The sequence below is a fragment of the Oncorhynchus tshawytscha genome, linkage group LG23 (assembly GCF_018296145.1).
Source record: "Oncorhynchus tshawytscha isolate Ot180627B linkage group LG23, Otsh_v2.0, whole genome shotgun sequence".
NCBI classification, from domain to species: Eukaryota; Metazoa; Chordata; class Actinopteri; order Salmoniformes; family Salmonidae; genus Oncorhynchus; species Oncorhynchus tshawytscha.
In genome coordinates, this window is record NC_056451.1 from 23,397,795 (window position 1) to 23,415,564 (window position 17,770).

Sequence of the window (17,770 nt, forward strand, 5' to 3'; positions counted from 1 at the left end):
TGATTACAGCTGACCAGAACCTTTGGGAAGAATTAAACTTGGTTAAACCGTCTCTAGTGTCCGTGGGTTATTTACTCTGAAAATTAAGAACCTAACAACTTTTACCGCACCCATTAGTTTGAGAACATTAAGCAATCAAACACACACACAGAGGACGTTTTGACAAGCTACAGCTGAAGGTCAATTATGTTATTATTTTGGTTTAAAAACTATTCTTTGCAGTGCCATCGTGCACACACACTCAATTGGTTGGAATCTGCAAACAAAGAAGCAATGTCCATAGTGTAAGCTTTCATTGGTTTTAATGCATTGCATTTTGACATCAAATATTCAGATTTTCCACAATCAACATTCAAGATACAGAGGCAGGTAGGACTACACAGGCAGTATATACAAACAGTCAAAGCAGCCTTTTATAGGGAGTCTTGGGTCTCGTGTGGTGACTGCCTTTGAATAAAGAGTATAAGCTAGCTACAACACATCCATACACACCGACTGTAGTATCATATCATAGCCAAGCCAAATACCCACCAGTCTCAGCGCTACATTGAAATGCCCTCATCATTCACTCCAAATATACCATACCCTTCCCCTTCATTCTCCATATTTGTACAGCCAAAATAAGACATATTCCGGGGAAATCTTCACAAGAAACAAAAAGTTATGGTGGTAAACAGATACCGGAAACAAGTAATGCTTTAACAGTGGAGCCAACTGGCCAAGTGACACCTTGCTGCATCACCAACATAAATGGTCTCTGTCTAAACACATATGACACCATTAAAGGGATTTTAAATGATACTATTAGTAACCAATCAGATCAAAAGGACTGTTTATGTTTTCAAAGTTAAGAGAAAAAGACAGGAAATGTGGGTATTTTGACAGAGGAAACAAAAACCTTTAGTATGGTAGCTTTTCAGATTCTCCTAACCTTTCTGTGGGGAAGCTCTTATAATGTATCTATCAGCCAGAGGAGAGAGATTCTGGTATATTATTCATCATATCCACCATACAGCATGAAACTAAAGATAAGGATAATCTCTCAAATCAGCTCAATAAATCAGTTGGTGATAAGCGGTCAAATCTGACTAGCAACACAGATGTTTGATCCTATTAGTCCTTAATGGTCCTCTACTTAGCCATTTTGGTGGTAAGTAACAATATAGTCCCATAGAATAGAGTAGTGCAGTGGTTACCAACCCTGGTTCTGGAAAGCCTTTCAAGAGAAGGCTTTTCTTCCAGCCCAGCATTCAACATGATTCAACTAATCAAGGACTAGATCATTATTTGAATCATGGGAAGGAACAAAAGGCTGTACTAAAATACTAAATAAAAAGTGTAGTGAATGTGCTAAAAGCCTGTACTCTTATGGCTCTCCAGGACCAGGGTTTGTACCTCTGATGTAGTGAGTGGGTCATTGGCCATCAGTTGGTCTTTGGCCTTCAGTTTTCAGCCTGTTTCTCCAGCAGGCCCTTGAGGTGGGCATGTAGCGGCTGGCAAACAGCCTGGTAGCCCTGGGGGGTGAGGTGGAGGTAGTCATACAGGTCCTGGTGGGAGATGCTGCCGTCCGAGTGCACAAAGCCGGGGTCCACGTTGAGGAGGGAGGCGTGGGGGAGAGAGGACACAGCCTCCTGGACCAGCTTGTTGACCTGGGCATTCCTCTCCCGCAGGGGGTTGGGCATCTTACCCCTGGGCAGCACTCCCTGTGGTTGGAAACATACATGAGGAGGCTGCTGAGGGGAGAAGAGCTCATAATAATGTCTGGAATGGAGCAAATGGAATGGCATCAAACACCTGGAAACCATGTGTGTGATAGTATTCCACTCATTCAGCTCCAGCCATTACCACAAGCTCATTCTCCCAAATTAAGGTCCCACCAACCTACTGTGCATTATAGTCACTAGAAGGCCATGCTAGAAAGGACAAACGTGACAATATGGTTAGCAATGATAATGGAGTCCAAAAAGTAGGCAGTTCATAATTTAAGTTTGTGTTATCAAAACGTTTAATGGTTGTAAAAGGGATTTTCAAAGGTGAACAAAAGGAAGAGCAGTCAATTATATTAATCTAAATCTTTTCAGTTTATTACAAGAATTCAAGGAGAACATCTCCAGAAAAGAAGCCAAGAGAATTGTCTAACGAATCTCTTAGAAGGTGCTTATATTTCTTATTTCACCTTTATTTAACCAGGTAGGCTAGTTGAGAACAAGTTCTCATTTACAACTGTGACCTGGCCAAGATAAAGCAAAGCAGTTTGACACAAACACAGAGTTACACATGGAATAAACAAACATACAGTCAATAATTCAGTAGAAAATAAAGTATATACAGCGTGTGCAAATGGAGGTAAGATAAGGGAGGTAAGGCAATAAAATAGGCCATAGTGGTGAGGTAATTACGATATAGCAATTAAACACGAGTGGTAGATGTGCAGAAGATGAATGTGCAAGTTGACATACTGGGGTGCAAAGGAGCAAAATAAATAAATACATTATGGGGATGAGGTAGTTGGATTGGCTATTTAAAGATGGGGTATGTACAGGTGCAATGATCTGTGAGCTGCTCTCACAGCTGGTGCTTGAAGTTAGTGAGGGAGATAAGAGACTCCAGCTTCCGCAACTTTTGCAGTTCGATCCAGTCATTGGCAGCAGAGAACTGGAAGGAAAGGCGGCCAAAGGAGAATTGGCTTCGGGGATGACCAATGAAATATACCTGCTGGAGCGCGTGCTGTGGGTGGGTGCTGCTATGGTGACCAGTGAACTGAGATAAGGTGGGGCTTTACCTAGCAAAGAATTGTAGATGACCTGGAGCCAGACGGTTTGGCGACAAGTATAAAGCGAGGGCCAGCCAACGAGAGCATACAGGTCGCAGTGGTGGGTAATATATGGGGCTTTGGTGACAAAACAGATCGCACTATAGACTACATCTAATTTGTTGAGTAGAGTGTTGGAGGATCGGTAGGATAGTCAGTTTTACAAGGGTATGTTTGGCAACATGAGTGAAGGATGCTTTGTTGCCAAATAGGAAGCCGATTCTAGATTTAATTTTGGATTCGAGATGCTTAATGTGCGTCTGAAAGGAGAGTTTACAGTCTAACCAGACACCTAGGTATTTGTAGTTGTCCACATATTCTAGGTCAGAAGCGTCCAGAGTAGTGATGCTGGAGGGGTGGGCAGGTGCGGGCAGCGATCGGTCGAAGAGCATGAATTTAGTTTTACAAACATACAGTTAAGAATAGTTGGAGGCCACGGAAGGAGAGTTGAATGGCATTGAAGCTCGTCTGGAGGTTAGTTAGCACAGTGTCCAAACAAGGGCCAGAAGTATACAGAATGGTGTCGTCTGCGTAGAAGTGGTTCAGAGAATCACCAGCAGCAAGAGCGACATCATTGACGTATACAGAGAAGAGAGTTGGCCCGAGAATTGAACCCTGTGGCACCCCCATAGAGACTGCCAGAGGTTCGGACAACAGGCCCTCCGATTTGACAAACTAAACTCTCTGTCTGAGAAGTAGTTGATGAACCAGGTGAGGCAGTCATTTGAGAAATTAAGGCTGTTGAGTCTGCCGATAAGAATATGGTGATAGAGTCGAAAGCCTTGGCCAGGTTGATGAATACAGCTGCACAGTATTCTCTTTATCGATGACAGTTTTGATATCGTTTAGGACCTTGAGCGTGGCTGAGGTGCATCCATGACCAGCTCGGAAGTCAGATTGCATAGCGGAGAAGGTACGGTGGGATTCAAAATGGTCGGTAATCTGTTTGTTTTTCTTGGCTTTCAAAGGCCTTAGAAGTAGTCCAGATTTTGCAGCTCTTTCAGAACATCAGCTATCTGGATTTGGGTGAAGGAAAAATGGGGAGGCTTGGGACAGTTGCTGTGGGGGGTGCAGGGCAGTTGACAGGGATAGGAGTAGCCAGGTGGAAAGCATGGCCAGCCGTAGAAAAATGCTTACTGAAATTCTCAATTATCGTGGATTTATCAGTGGTGACAGTGTTTCCTAGCCTCAGTGCAGTGGGCAGCTGGGAGGAGGTGCTCTTATTCTCCATGGACTTTACAGTGTTCCAGAACCTTTTGGAGTTTGTGCTACAGGATGCAAATTTCTGTTTGAAAAAGCTAGCCTTAGCTTTCCTAGCTGCTTGTGTATATTGGTTCCTAACTTCCCTGAAAAGTTGCACATCGTGGGGGCTATTTGATGCAAATGCAGTACCCCACAGGATGTTTTTTGTGCTGGTCAAGGGCAGTCAGGTCTGGAGTGAACCAAGTGCTATATCTGTTCCAGGTTAAATTTTTTGGAATGGGGCATATGCTTATTTAAGATGGTGAGGAAGGCCCTTTAAAAGAATAACCAGTTATCCTCTACTGACAGGATGAGGTCAATATCCTTCCAGGATACCCGGGCCAGGCCTGCTCACTGAAGTATTTTAGAGAGCGTTTGACAGTGATGAGGGGTGGTCGTTTGACCGCAGACCCATTATGGGTGCAGGCAATGAGGCAGTGATCGCGGAGTCCTTGGTTGAAGACAGCAGACGTGTATTTGGAGGGCAAGTTGGTTAGGATGATATCTATGAGGGTGCCCGTGTTAACAGATTTGGGGTTGTACCTGGTAGGTTCATTGATAGATAATTTGTGTGAGATTGAGGGCATCAACTTTAGATTGCAGGGTGGCCGGGGTGTTAAGCATGTCCCAGCTTAGGTCACCTAGCAGCACGAGCTCTGAAGATAGATGGGGGCAATCAATTCACAGATGGGGGCAATCAATTCACATATGGTGTCCAAGGCACAGCTGGGGGCAGAAGGTAGTCTATAACAAGTGGCAACAATGAGAGAGACTTGTTTCTGGAAAGGTGGATTTTTAGAAGTAGATGCTCGAATTGTTTGGGCAGACCTGGACATTATGACAGAACTCTGCAGGCTTTCTCTGCAGTAGATTGCCACACCGCCCCCTTTGGCAGTTCTATCTGGTCGGAAAATGTTATAGTTAAGGATGGACATTTCAGGGTTTTTGGTAGTCTTCCTAAGCCAGGATTCAGACACGGCTAGGACATTCAGGTTGGCAGAGTGTGCTAAGGCAGTGAATAAAACAAACTTGGGGGGAGGCTTCTAATGTTAACATGCATGAAACCAAGGCTTTTACGGTTACAGAAGTCAACAAATGAGAGCGCCTGGGGAATGGGAGTGGAGCTAATCACTGCTGGGCCTGGATTAACCTCTACATCACCAGAGGAACAGAGGAGTAGGATAAGGGTACGGCTAAAGGCTATAAGAACTGGTCATCTAGTACGTTCGGAACAGAGTAAAAGGAGCATGTTTCTGGGTGCGATAGAACTGAAGGTTTAGCTAAGTCATATTGAGCAGGACTAGAGGCTCTACAGTGAAATAAGACAATAATCACTAACCAGAAGAGCAATGGACAAGGCATATTGACATTAGGGAGAGGCATGCGTAGCAGAGTGACCATAGGGGTCAAGTGAGTAGTTAAGCTGGCTAGAGACACGGCGATTCAGACAGCCAGCGGGCCGGGACTAGCAAGCTAGCAGAAGGGCCTTAGAGGTACGTCGCAACGGAAGAAGTCTGTTGTAGCCTCCTCATGCGGAGACTCGCCGTGATGGCTTAGTAGGGTTCCGTGTAATAAAGGTTCCCAGTCCAATTGGCAAAATAGGTACAGTGGCCCAAGAAAATTGCCCGATCGACCTATTCAGCTAACAGTCCGATATGCTCTAGACAACTAGCGGGCCGCGGCTAGCAGATGGGCATTCAGGGGACGTCGCGACAGAGGGGCCTGTTGCAAAAAGAACCCTCGGGCAGATTACGTCAGAAGTCCAGTCATGATGGATTAGCAGGGCTTCGTGTAGTGAAAGAGGTCCAGGCCAATTGGAAAAATAGGTATTGCAGCCCAATGAGTGGCTGATGGACCTCTTCAGCTAGCCGGGAGATGGGCCTCACAAGGGAAAGGGACAGGCTAATTGGTGCTTGCTTTGGGATAGAGACGTTAGCCAGGAGTAGCAACTCGGATTGCAGCTAGCTAGCTGCGATGATCCAGGTGAAAAAGGTTCAGACCTTGCGGTAGGAATCCGGGGATATGGAGAGAAAATAAGTCCGGTGTGCTCTGGTTTGAATCATGTTCAAACTGGCGCAAACTGGCGAGAGATTTCCGAGCTAGAGGTTAGCTGATGTCCGCTAGCAGTGGTTAGCTAACTACTACCTAGTTAGCTGGCTAGCTTCTGTTGGGCGATTCTGGTTTGAAAGTAAAGTAAAATACTTTAGAAAATAGCAGATCCATACCACATTGGGTGAGGATGGTTGCAGGAGAATATATTGAAGTTGATGTTTAGGAAAAATATAAAAAAGATATGCAAGAAAAATAGATATATACACGAGACAAGACGAGAACAAAGACATCTGAGTGCTACGCCATCTTGGAATATATTAATCCCACAGCACTGAGTGTTGACTAAACACCAGCCTGAAGGAAGTCACAACATCAGCGGCTACAGAATCGCAGTGTCACAGACACAGTTGAAGTCGGAAGTTAACATGCACTTAGGTTGGAGTCATTAAACCCGTTTTTCAACCACTCCACAAATTTCTTGTTAACAAACTACAACTTTGGCAAGTTGGTTAGGACATCTACTTTTTGCATGACAAGTAATTTTTCCAACAATTATTTACAGACAGATTATTTCACAGTATCACAATGCCAGTGGGTCAGAAGTTTACATACACTAAGTTGACTGTGTCTTTAAACAGTTTGGAAAAATCCAGAAAATTATGTCATGGCTTTACAAGCTGCTGATAGGCTAATTGACATCATTTTAATAAATTGGAGGTGTACCTGTGGATGTATTTCAAGGTCTACCTTCAAACTCAGTGCCTTCTTGCTTGACATCATGGGAAAATCAAAATAAATCATCCAAGACCTCAGAAAAAAAGATTGTAGACCTCCACAAGTCTGGTTCATCCTTGGGAGCAATTTCCAAATGCCTGAAGGTACCACGTTCATCTGTACAAACAATAGTACGCAAGTAAACACCATGGGACCACACAAACGTCATTACCGCTCAGGAAGGAGACGCTTTCTGTCTCCTAGAGATGTATGTACATTGGTGCAAAAAGTGCAAATCAATCCCACCCAGAACAACAGCAAAGGACCTTGTGAAGATGCTGAAGGAAACCGGTACAAAAGTATCTATATCCACAGTAAAACAAGTCCTATATCGACATATCCTGAAAGGCCGCTCAGCAAGGAAGAAGCCACTGCTCCAAAACCGCCATAAAAAAGCCAGCCTACGGTTTGCAACTGCAGATGAGGACAAAGATTGTACTTTTTGGAGAAATGTCCTCTGGTCTGATGAAACAAAAATAGAACTGTTTGGCCATAATGACCATCGCTATGTTTGGAGGAAAGGGGGGGGCTTGTAGGTCGAAAAACACCTTCCCAACCGTGAAGCACGGGAACGGCAGCATCATGTTGTGGGGGTGCTTTGCTGCAGGAGGGACTGGTGCACTTCACAAAATAGATGGCATCATGATGAGGGAAATTATGTGGATATATTAAAGCTTCATCTCAAGACATCAGTTAGGAAGTTAAAGCTTGGTCGCAAATGGGTCTTCCAAAAAAGCATACTTCCAAAGTTGTGGCAAAATGGCTTAAGGACAACAAAGTCAAGGTATTGGAGTGGCCATCACAAAGTCCGGACCTCAATCCAATAGAAAATTTGTGAGCAGAACTGAAAAAGCGTGTGCGAGCAAGAAGGCCTACAAACCTGACTCAGTTACACCTGCTCTGTCAAGAGGAAAGGGCCAAAATTCACTCAACTTATTGTGGGAAGCTTGTGGAAGGCTACCCGACACATTTGACTCAAGTTAAACAATTTAAAGTCAATGCTACCGAATACAAATTGAGTGTATGTAAACTTCTAACCAACTGGTAATGTGATGAAAGAAATAAAAGCTTAAATAAATCTTTCTACTATTATTCTGATATTTCACATTCTTAAAATAAAGTGGTGATCCAAACTGACCTAAAACAGAGAATTTTTACTAGGATTAAAATGTCAGGAATTGTGAAGAACTGAATTTAATTGGATTTGGCTGTGTATGTAAAACTTCCAACTTCAACTGTACATAATAATTGTGTCCTCAGCAAAGTCTGGCAGCAAACTTTAACCAGAACATTCAACACCGGCAGACATTTGATACTGGCAGTTAAACAGGTCAAAGATAGAACAATCAGTACTTAGTAACAGTAAATCAAATACAGGAAAATGATTAATCAAACATTTCCCATTAATGGTTTAAGTCACATTTGTGGTAGAAAAGAGGTAGAGTACAACCTACCAGCACAAGAGTGTAAGCCTTCGGCAGCTTGTCCTTGATGAGTTGGACTATGGCCATGATGCCTCCACAGATCTGTTCTGCAGTGTGACCATGATTATTGGTGCCCACCCACAGCACCACAACCTGATGAGGCAGAGACACAAACATGAACTTGGTGAGCAGTTTCATTCATACCACTTGATTTAAAAGCATGTTCAATGGTTGATACTGAAAGTGCTTGTTGACCCAGGAACAGGCTTGGGACCATGGGTCTGTGCAGCCATTAGGGTTTAAATCAAAACAATGAGGAGTGTATGATCAATTCAAATGTAACATACTAACATGTTGTCTGTGTGTATACATGCCTTTGGGCTGATGTGGCCCAACTCTCCATTGCTCAATCTCCACAAGACATGCTGTGTTGCATCACCTCCCACCCCAAAGTTGAGAGCGTGGAGAGGAGAAAACAGGTCTCGCCACACCTGGCAAAGACACATCAACACCATTATGTCAACTAGCATAACATAGCAGCTAACATGTTTGCTTTTTTAAAATTGTACCTTTATTTAACTAGGCAAGTCAGTTAAGAACACATTCTTATTTTCAATGACGGCCTGGGAACAGTGGGTTAACTGCCTGTTCAGGGGCAGAACGACAGATTTGTACCTTGTCAGCTCAGGGGTTTGAACTCACAACCTTCCGGTTACTAGTCCAACGCTCTTACCACTAGGCTAAGCTTAAGTTCCAAACAAAACATCACCAATGTTTGAGTCCCATTACAGCTGCCAGGATAGAGAGATTACCTCAAACTGGTACAGGAGCTGGACAAGAGAGTCTCCTACAAACAGGACATCTGGTTCCTTGTCCTTGCTGTTAGACACAAAGTGGTTATGCTGTATGCAGAGGGAGAGAGGAATGGAGATACCTAGTCAATGCATTCAACCCGAAATGTGTCTTCCACATTTAACCTAACCACTCTGAATCAGGACACGAGAGGAAATTGACCTTCCAAGACTATAACTGCTGCTGTTATTCTAAAATGGCAGATGTAATGTATTGGTGAGGCAAACAGCAGGATACACACCAAAGACATCCATCGCCCATCTCCCTGGGTGTCCACGCCAGGAGTGGGTGTGGCGGCGGGGTTGGAGTCTTCTGAGCTCATCACTTTGTCTGTCTAGTGTCAGAAAGAATCAAAGTGAAAATTATGTCTCGGTAGATTAGAGCTGATGTGTGAATCAATAAAGCAACTAACTGTGGGTAGCTAGCTAGGTAACTACAGCAGAATACCGCAAAACAATTCCAAGTGAAATATGTAACCCTATTAACAAATGGGCGTACACTGGCGTTATGGGACCTAATAATAATATATAACGAATAACGATGGCAGAAACGAATACTTTAGCACAAATAACCAAAACACGAGCTAGCTAGCTGACCATTTCTGTAGCCTGGCATATTTCAAGCCAGGCTACAGGAATAGTCAGCTAGCTATGCAGTACTGTAGCTAGCTAATCATTCAGTTAGCATAAAGTGCTACGAACCAATGATGCATTGGCAATGTGGTGCATCAACATACCGGCGTTCAGACTTTTTCATATTAATAGATGAGATCGCTGAATCGCTAACATTTATTATTGTTTTACAATACCGTAATGGTGGTTCGGTCCGCTTGACGTTGCTGAAAGTAACATTTCAAGTAACTACAGATAGTACCATTGACCACTCATAGGTGAGCTACTTCAGTAAAATACCGTTTTGTTTTCAGTCTAGTAATATGTATACGCATATAAGTAGTAATGTGTATGAGTACCTCCCTAAAACACGATTTTCACAGTAAATTACGGCTATCAACGTGACTGCCAAAGGGAATGATAGTTACGGATAAAATCTAGCCTACCTCCTCATGTCTAGATTTGGACTCGCCCGGTGGTGTTCACGAGGTAAAATGCGCGCCGCTGTCGCGCAGATTTGACGTTTTTGTCATTTAGCAGAAGTTCTTATCCAGAGCAATAGAGTGCTTACGTTCTCATACTTTTTTTTTCTGGCGGGCCGGGCGCAGTGCGCGCTAACCAAGATGGCCAGGTGCACGGTGTTTCCTCTGACACATTGGTGCGGCTGGGTTGGGTTGGAGGCGCGCTGTGTTAAGAAGCAGTGTGGCTTGTTTGGGTTGTGTTTCGGAGGAAGCAGGGCTTTCGAGTTGTAGCGATGAGACAAGATAGTAATTACTAACAATTGGATACCACGAAAAGGGGGTAAAATTTAAAATTCTTAATGTTTAAAAAAAAAAAGTTAGTGAGGGAGATATAAGTCTCCAACTTCAGCAATTTTTGCAATTTGTTCCAGTCATTGGCAGCAGAGAACTGGACGAAAAGGCGACCAAAAGTGTGTGTTAGCTTTGGGGATGACCAGTGAGATATACCTGCTTGAGCGAGTGCTACGGGTGGGTGTTGTTATGTTGACCAGTGAGCTCAGATAAGGCGGAGCTTTACCTAGCAAAGACTTATAGATGACCTGGAGCCAGTGGGTCTGGCGATGAATATGTAGTGAGGGCCAACCGACGAGAGCATACAGGTCGCAGTGGTGGGTGGTATAAGGGGCTTTGGTTACAAAGCGGATGGCACTGTGATCGACTGCATCCAGTTTGCTGATTAGGTGACACAACATAGAATGCCTTGTGGAGATTGAGCAATGGAGAGTTGGCCCGCATCAGCCCAAAGGTATGTATACACACAGACAACACGTTAGTACATTACATTAGAGTTGATCATACACTACTCCTTGTTCAAATTGAAACCCTAATGGCTGCACAGACCCATGGTCCCAAGCATTTTCCTGGGCCAAAAAGCACTTTCAGTATCTATCATTGAACATGCTTTTAAATCAAGTGGTATGAATGAAACTGCCCACCAAGTTAATGTTTGTCTCTGCCTCATCAGGTTGTGGTGCAGTGGGTGGGCACCAATAATCATGGTCACACTGCAGAGCAGATCTGTGGAGGCATCATGGCCATAGTCCAACTCATCAAAGACAAGCTGACTTGCACAGGACGCACTGATAAATATCTCTGACACTGATTCTGTAGCCGCTGTTGTTGTGACCCTACAAGCCTCCCGGGCTGGTGTTTACTCAACACTCGTTGCTGTGGGATTAATATATAAGTCCCTTCTCAGAGAAGCTTGTTAGACATTCCTCTTGGATTCTGTTCTGGAGATGTTCTCTGTGAATTCTTGTAATAAACTGAAATGATTTAGATTAATATGATTGACTGCTCTCCCTTTTGTTCACCTCGAAAATCCCCTTTACAACCATTAACCTTTTTGATAACACAAACTTAAATTATGAACTGCATACTTTATGGACTCAATTATCATTGCTAACCATATTGTCACGTTTGTCCTTTCTAGCATGGGAATCTAGTGATTACAATGCACAGGAGGTTGGTGGGACCTTAATTTGGGAGCATGAGCTTGTGGTAATGGCTGGAGCTGAATCAGTGGAATACTATCACACACATGGTTTCCAGGTGTTTGATGCCATTCCATTTGCTCCATTACAGACATTATTATGAGCTCTTCTCCCCTCAGCAGCCTCCTGTGCTTTCATGCATGTCTCCAACCACAGGGAGTGCTGCCCAGGGGTTAGATGCCCAACGGGAGAGGAAAGATAGGTCATCAAGCTGGTCCAGGAGTCTGTGTCCTCTCTCCCCCACACCTCCCTCCTCAACGTAGACCCTGGCTTTGTGCACTTGGACGGCAGCATCACCCACCAGGACCTGTATGACTACATCTCACCCCCCAGGGCTACCAGGCTGTATGCCAGCCGCTACATGCCCACCTCAAGGGCCTGCTGGAGAAACAGGCTGAAAACTGAAGGCCAAAGACCAACTGATGACCGAATGACCCACTCACTACATCAGAGGTAAAAACCCTGGTCCTGGAGAGCCACAAGAGTACAGGCTTTTAGCACATTCACTACACTTTTTAGTATTTTAGTACAGATTTCTTTTCTAACCCATGATTCAAATAATGAACTAGTTCTTGATTAGTTGAATCACGTTGAATGTTTTGAATGCTGGGCTGGAAGAAAAGCCTGCACTAAAAAGGCTTTCTAGAACCAGGGTTAGTAACCACTGCACTACTCCATTCTATTGGACCATAATGTATGGGGCGGCAGGTACCCTAGTGGTTAGAGCGTTGGACTAGTAACCGAAAGGTTGCTGGATCAAATCACTGAGCTGACAAGATAAAAATCTATTGTTCTAACCCTGAACAAGGCAGTTAATCCACTGTTCCTAGGCCATCATTGTAAATAATAATTTCTTTACTGACTTGCCTTGTTAAGAGTAGAGGACCGCTAAGAGTAGAGGACCGCTAAGAGTAGAGGACCGCTAAGAGTAGAGGACCGCTAAGAGTAGAGGACCGCTAAGAGTAGAGGACCGCTAAGAGTAGAGGACCGCTAAGAGTAGAGGACCGCTAAGAGTAGAGGACCGCTAAGAGTAGAGGACCGCTAAGAGTAGAGGACCGCTAAGAGTAGAGGACCGCTAAGAGTAGAGGACCGCTAAGAGTAGAGGACCGCTAAGAGTAGAGGACCGCTAAGAGTAGAGGACCGCTAAGAGTAGAGGACCTAGTCAATGCATTCAACCCGAAATGTGTCTTCCACATTTAACCTAACCACTCAGAATCAGGACAAGAGAGGAAATTGACCTTCCAAGACTATAACTGCTGCTGTTATTCTAAAATGGCAGATGTAATGTATTGGTGAGGCAAACAGCAGGATACACTCCAAAGACATCCATCGCCCATCTCCCTGGGTGTCCATGCCAGGAGTGGGTGTGGCGGCGGGGTTGGAGTCTTCTGAGCTCATCACTTTGTCTGTCTAGTGTCAGAAAGAATCAAAGTGAAAATTATGTCTCGGTAGATTAGAGCTGATGGATTGATGCTTATTGTATGTGAATCAATAAAGCAACTAACTATGGGTAGCTACAGTAGAATACCGCAAAACAATTCCAAGTGAAATGTGTAACCCTATTCACAAATGGGCGTACACTGGCATTATGGGACCTAAATAATATATAACGATGGCAGAAACAAATACTTTAGCACAAATAACCAAAACACGAGCTAGCTAGCTAGCTGACCATTTCTGGTGCTACGGGTGGGTGTTATGTTGACCAGTGAGCTGAGATAAGGCGGAGCTTTACCTAGCAAAGACTTATAGATGACCTGGAGCCAGTGGGTCTGGCGACGATTATGTAGCGAGGGCCAACTGACGAGAGCATACAGGTTGCAGTGGTAGGTGGTATAAGGGGATTTGGTTACAAAGCGGATGGTACTGTGATAGACTGCATCCAGTTTGCTGAGTAGGTGACGCAACATAGAATGCCTTGTGGAGATTGAGCAATGGAGAGTTGGCCCACATCAGCCCAAAGGTATGTATACACACAGACAACACGTTAGTACATTACATTGGAGTTGATCATATACTACTCCTTGTTCAGATTTAAACCCTAATGGCTGCACAGACCCATGGTCCCAAGCATTTTCCTGGGCCAAAAAGTACTTTCAGTATCTATCATTGAACATTCTTTTAAATCAAGTGGTATGAATGAAACTGCCCACCAAGTTGATGTTTGTGTCTCTGCCTCATCAGGTTGTGGTGCTGTGGGTGGGCACCAATAATCATGGTCACACTGCAGAGCAGATCTGTGGAGGCATCATGGCCATAGTCCAACTCATCAAAGACAAGCTGACTTGCACAGGACACACTGATAAATATGTCTGACACTGATTCTGTAGCCGCTGATGTGACTTCCTACAAGCCTCTTGGGCTGGTGTTTACTCAACACTCGTTGCTGTGGGATTAATATATAAGTGCCTTCTCAGAGAAGCTTGTTAGACATTCCTCTTGGCTTCTGTTCTGGAGATATTCTCTGTGAATTCTTGTAATAAACTGAAATGATTTAGATTAATATGATTGACTGCGCTCCCTGTTGTTCACCTCGAAAATCCCCTTTACAACCATTAACCTTTTTGATAACCCAAACTTAAATTATGAACTGCATACTTTATGGACTCAATTATCATTGCTAACCACAGCAACGAGTGGGCTGGAAGAAAAGCCTGCACTAAAGGCTTTCTAGAACCAGGGTTGGTAACCACTGCACTACTCCATTCTATTGGACCATAATGTATGGGGCGGCAGGTACCCTAGTGGTTAGAGCGTTGGGCTAGTAACCGAAAGGTTGCTGGATCAAATCGCCGAGCTGACAAGGTAAAAATCTATCGTTCTAACCCTGAACAAGGCAGTTAATCCACTGTTCCTAGGCCGTCATTGTAAATAAGCATTTCTTTACTGACTTGCCTAGTTAAAAAATGTAGAGGACCGCTAAGAGTAGAGGACCGCTAAGCACTAATAGGCTCAAACATCTGTGTTGCTAGTCAGATTTGACTGCTTATCAGCAACTGATTTGATTGAGCTGATTTGAGAGATTATCCTTCTCTTTAGTTTCATGCTGTATGGTGGATATGATGAACAATATGCCAGGATCGCTCTCCTCTGGCTGATAGATACATTATAAGAGCTTCCCCACAGAAAGGTTAGGAGAATCTGAAAAGCTACCATACTAAAGGTTTGTGTTTGTTTCCTCTGTCAAATTACCGCATTTCCTGTCTTTTTCTCTGCACTTTGAAAACATATACAGTCCTAGTGATCTGATTGGTTACGAATAATATAATTTAAAGTCCCTTTAATGGTGTCATATGGGTTTAGACAGACTATTTATGTTGACGATAAAACAAGGCGTTGTTTGGCTCCACTGTTAAAGCATTTACTTGTTTCCAGTATCTGTTTACCACCGTTGCTTGTTGTTACATGTGAAGATTCCCTGAATATGTCGCATTTTGGCTGTACCAAAATATGCATAGTAGGGCAGAGACTGGTCGGTATTTGACTTGGATGATACTGTATGACACTGTAGTCAGTGTGTATACATGTGTTGTAGCTAGCTTATTCTTTTCTTGCACTCTTTATTCAAAGGCAGTCACCCCACGAGACCCAAGACTCCTTATAAAAGGCTGCTTTGACTGTTTGTATATACTGCTTACGACGATGGTTGTGTTAATCTTGGATTGTGGAAAATAGGAATGTGTGATTTCAAAATGCTATGCATTAAAAACCAATGAAACCTTAAGCTTATGGACATTGCTTCTTTGTTTGCAACTTCCAACCACTGAAGTGTGTCTGCATGATGGCTCTGCAAAGATGTTTTTTTTAACCAAGATAATAAAATAATTGACCTTCAGCTGTAGCTTGTCAAAACATCTAGTGTGTGTTCCAGTGTGTGTGTGATTGTACTCAAACTAATGGGTGCAGCAAGAGTACACATGGAACACAACAATGGAGCGATGTGTTGGATTGCGATGACCAAACAGTTTTATACTTGCATGTGATGTTGTGAGCACATCCAAGATACCGTGTACCTGTATGAATTGAGTTATGTCTGAGCAGAGAACCACAAGAGAGCTGTCTAGTGGCAAACAGTACCGTGATGAGACGTTGGACTCACTAATTCGTTTGGTTATTTGGATTTGTCAGTTGTCATGAAGTATTTGTTTATCAGTTCCACCTAACATCTTCAAACATGCCTGAAGTGTAAATATCTGTTTTTAAGTCGGTCTTGAGGTTTTGTTGACGTGAGTGTGAATGATCCAGCCAATCCAGCGATGCGGTGTGGAGCCCAATTTCATGACTGATTAATGGAATCCAGCAAGTACCAAACCGTTATGCCGTGTAAGAAAGTTTATTTCCTGTAATTGTCAATGTAAGATTTGACTGCAAATAGAACTTCTCTAACCCTTTCACACAAACTCATTTTAGTTTGCTCGAATCGCTTGAATGATGATCTGGGCAGCATATTTGTCACGATCATGTGGAGAGACAGACCAAAGCGCAACGTGATATCGGTTCAACATCTTTTTTTATTATAGGAGAACCGAAAAAAAAAGAATACACGACACGTGACACTCATGCAGTGCTCACAGGGAACTACACAAAAACAAGATCCCACAAAACACAGTGGGGAAATGGCTGCCTAAATATTGGGAACCATACCAGGCCAAGATAGAAATAAACACTAGATTACCCACCCTAGTCACACCCTGACCTAACCAAAATAGAGAATAAAAAGGCTCTCTATGGTCAGGGTGTGACAATATTGATCTATTAGATCAATGACGCTTTAATTTTCTCATTATTTTGCTAGAGGAACATTTGATCATTGTCTTTAATGTTTGCCAAGGAAACACAATCACAGTGTCTGGCTGAATGTTTCAAGCGGCCTTCAAGTCTTCAGGTAAACATTCTATTTAATGAACGTTATTTGCTAGTTTGCTCTCAAAGAAGGTATATTTATTGAACATAAGCCATGAAGGCAGAAGAGTGTTTTTTGCCATAGTGTCTATCACAGATCAGTATCATAAAGGGCCCTCATCCACCTGTCAGGCTGACTTCACTCATCAGTAACACTATGAGGTGTTGTTTTGGCAAATGTCCACTCTTTCCAAAACTCTTGGTGTATATAACACAAAAAGCCACAAGGCAGGTGTTGGTTTAGGAAGGGGGACATGCCTCATACAACATGGCCCATTTAATCTCAGACTGAGACACACATCCATATGAAGGGGTGAAGTAACTGCAGAGTTTAGTTGTTCATTCAGCAGAAGCTGCAGAGGTTATATTGCACATTCACAAGGATGGTGTGGCCATAGGAATGAGATTAAAGATGCTAATGCTGTTCTGTGTATTGGCATTCACTGGGCAAGGTAAAGTATTGAACATTCTGTTTGATTTAATGAAGGGAACACTAAAATAACACATCCTACATCTGAATGAATGAAATATTCTTATTAAATACTTTTTTCTTTACATAGTTGAATGTGCTGACGACAAAATCACTCAAAAATTATCAATATCTCACTGATCATCCCCAAAGCCAACACCTAATTTGGCTGCCTTTCCTTCCAGTTCTCTGCTGCCAGTGACTGGAACGAATTGCAAAAATCGCTGAAGTTGGAGACTTTTATTTCCCGTTATTTCCCTCACCAATTTGAAACATCAACTATCTGAGCAGCTAACCAATCACTGCAGCTGTACATAGTCCATCTGTACATAGCCCACCCAATCTACCTACCTCATCCCATACTGTTTTTATTTTATTTACTTTTCTGCTCTTTTGCATACCAGTATCTCTACTTACACATCATCATCTGCTCATTTATCACTCCAGTGTTAATCTGCTAAATTGCAATTATTCGCTCCTATGGCCTATTTATTGCCTACTTCCTCATGCATTTTGCACACACTGTATATAGACTTTCTTTTATCTACTGTGTCATTGACATGTTTGTGTTATTGGCTTGTTTATTGTTTACTCCATGTGTAACTCTGTGTTGTTGTC

At 43.2% G+C, this 17,770-nt stretch overlaps 1 protein-coding gene and 1 long non-coding RNA gene across 5 annotated transcripts; one reads left to right on the plus strand and one right to left on the minus strand.

Annotated features, from left to right (window-relative positions):
- Nucleotides 1-285: 285 nt before the first annotated feature.
- LOC112235057 (platelet-activating factor acetylhydrolase IB subunit alpha1) lies at nucleotides 286-10,350 on the minus strand. Of its 4 annotated transcripts, none has more exons than XM_024403452.2 (6): nucleotides 10,214-10,350; nucleotides 9,398-9,490; nucleotides 9,117-9,206; nucleotides 8,679-8,795; nucleotides 8,335-8,457; nucleotides 286-1,703 (listed from the first exon to the last, which is right to left on the minus strand). In XM_024403452.2, exons 2-6 carry the CDS (start codon nucleotides 9,476-9,478, stop codon nucleotides 1,443-1,445), a joined length of 672 nt encoding a protein of 223 aa, XP_024259220.1. In that variant the 5' UTR covers nucleotides 9,479-9,490; nucleotides 10,214-10,350; the 3' UTR covers nucleotides 286-1,442. The 4 variants fall into 4 exon arrangements, with proteins under 4 accessions (XP_024259220.1, XP_024259218.1, XP_024259219.1 ...); XM_024403450.2 differs by lacking the exon at nucleotides 10,214-10,350 and adding an exon at nucleotides 9,965-10,146; XM_024403451.2 differs by lacking the exon at nucleotides 10,214-10,350 and adding an exon at nucleotides 9,893-10,146.
- Nucleotides 10,351-10,865: 515 nt separating this feature from the next.
- Nucleotides 10,866-14,054, plus strand: LOC121840616. The gene is made up of 3 exons (XR_006079738.1): nucleotides 10,866-11,033; nucleotides 11,253-13,744; nucleotides 13,966-14,054. It is a non-coding gene; the product is annotated as an uncharacterized LOC121840616 (long non-coding RNA).
- Nucleotides 14,055-17,770: the final 3,716 nt, after the last annotated feature.

Coding starts and splice junctions, on each gene's coding strand:
- LOC112235057 (XM_024403449.2), bottom strand. CDS start 9,890: ATGTTGATGCACCACATTGCCAATGCATCATTG. Junction 9,491..9,857: donor ACATTGCCAATGCATCATTG/GTTCGTAGCACT, acceptor TTCTGACACTAG/ACAGACAAAGTGATGAGCTC. Junction 8,458..8,678: donor TGGGCCACATCAGCCCAAAG/GCATGTATACAC, acceptor CTGCCTCATCAG/GTTGTGGTGCTGTGGGTGGG.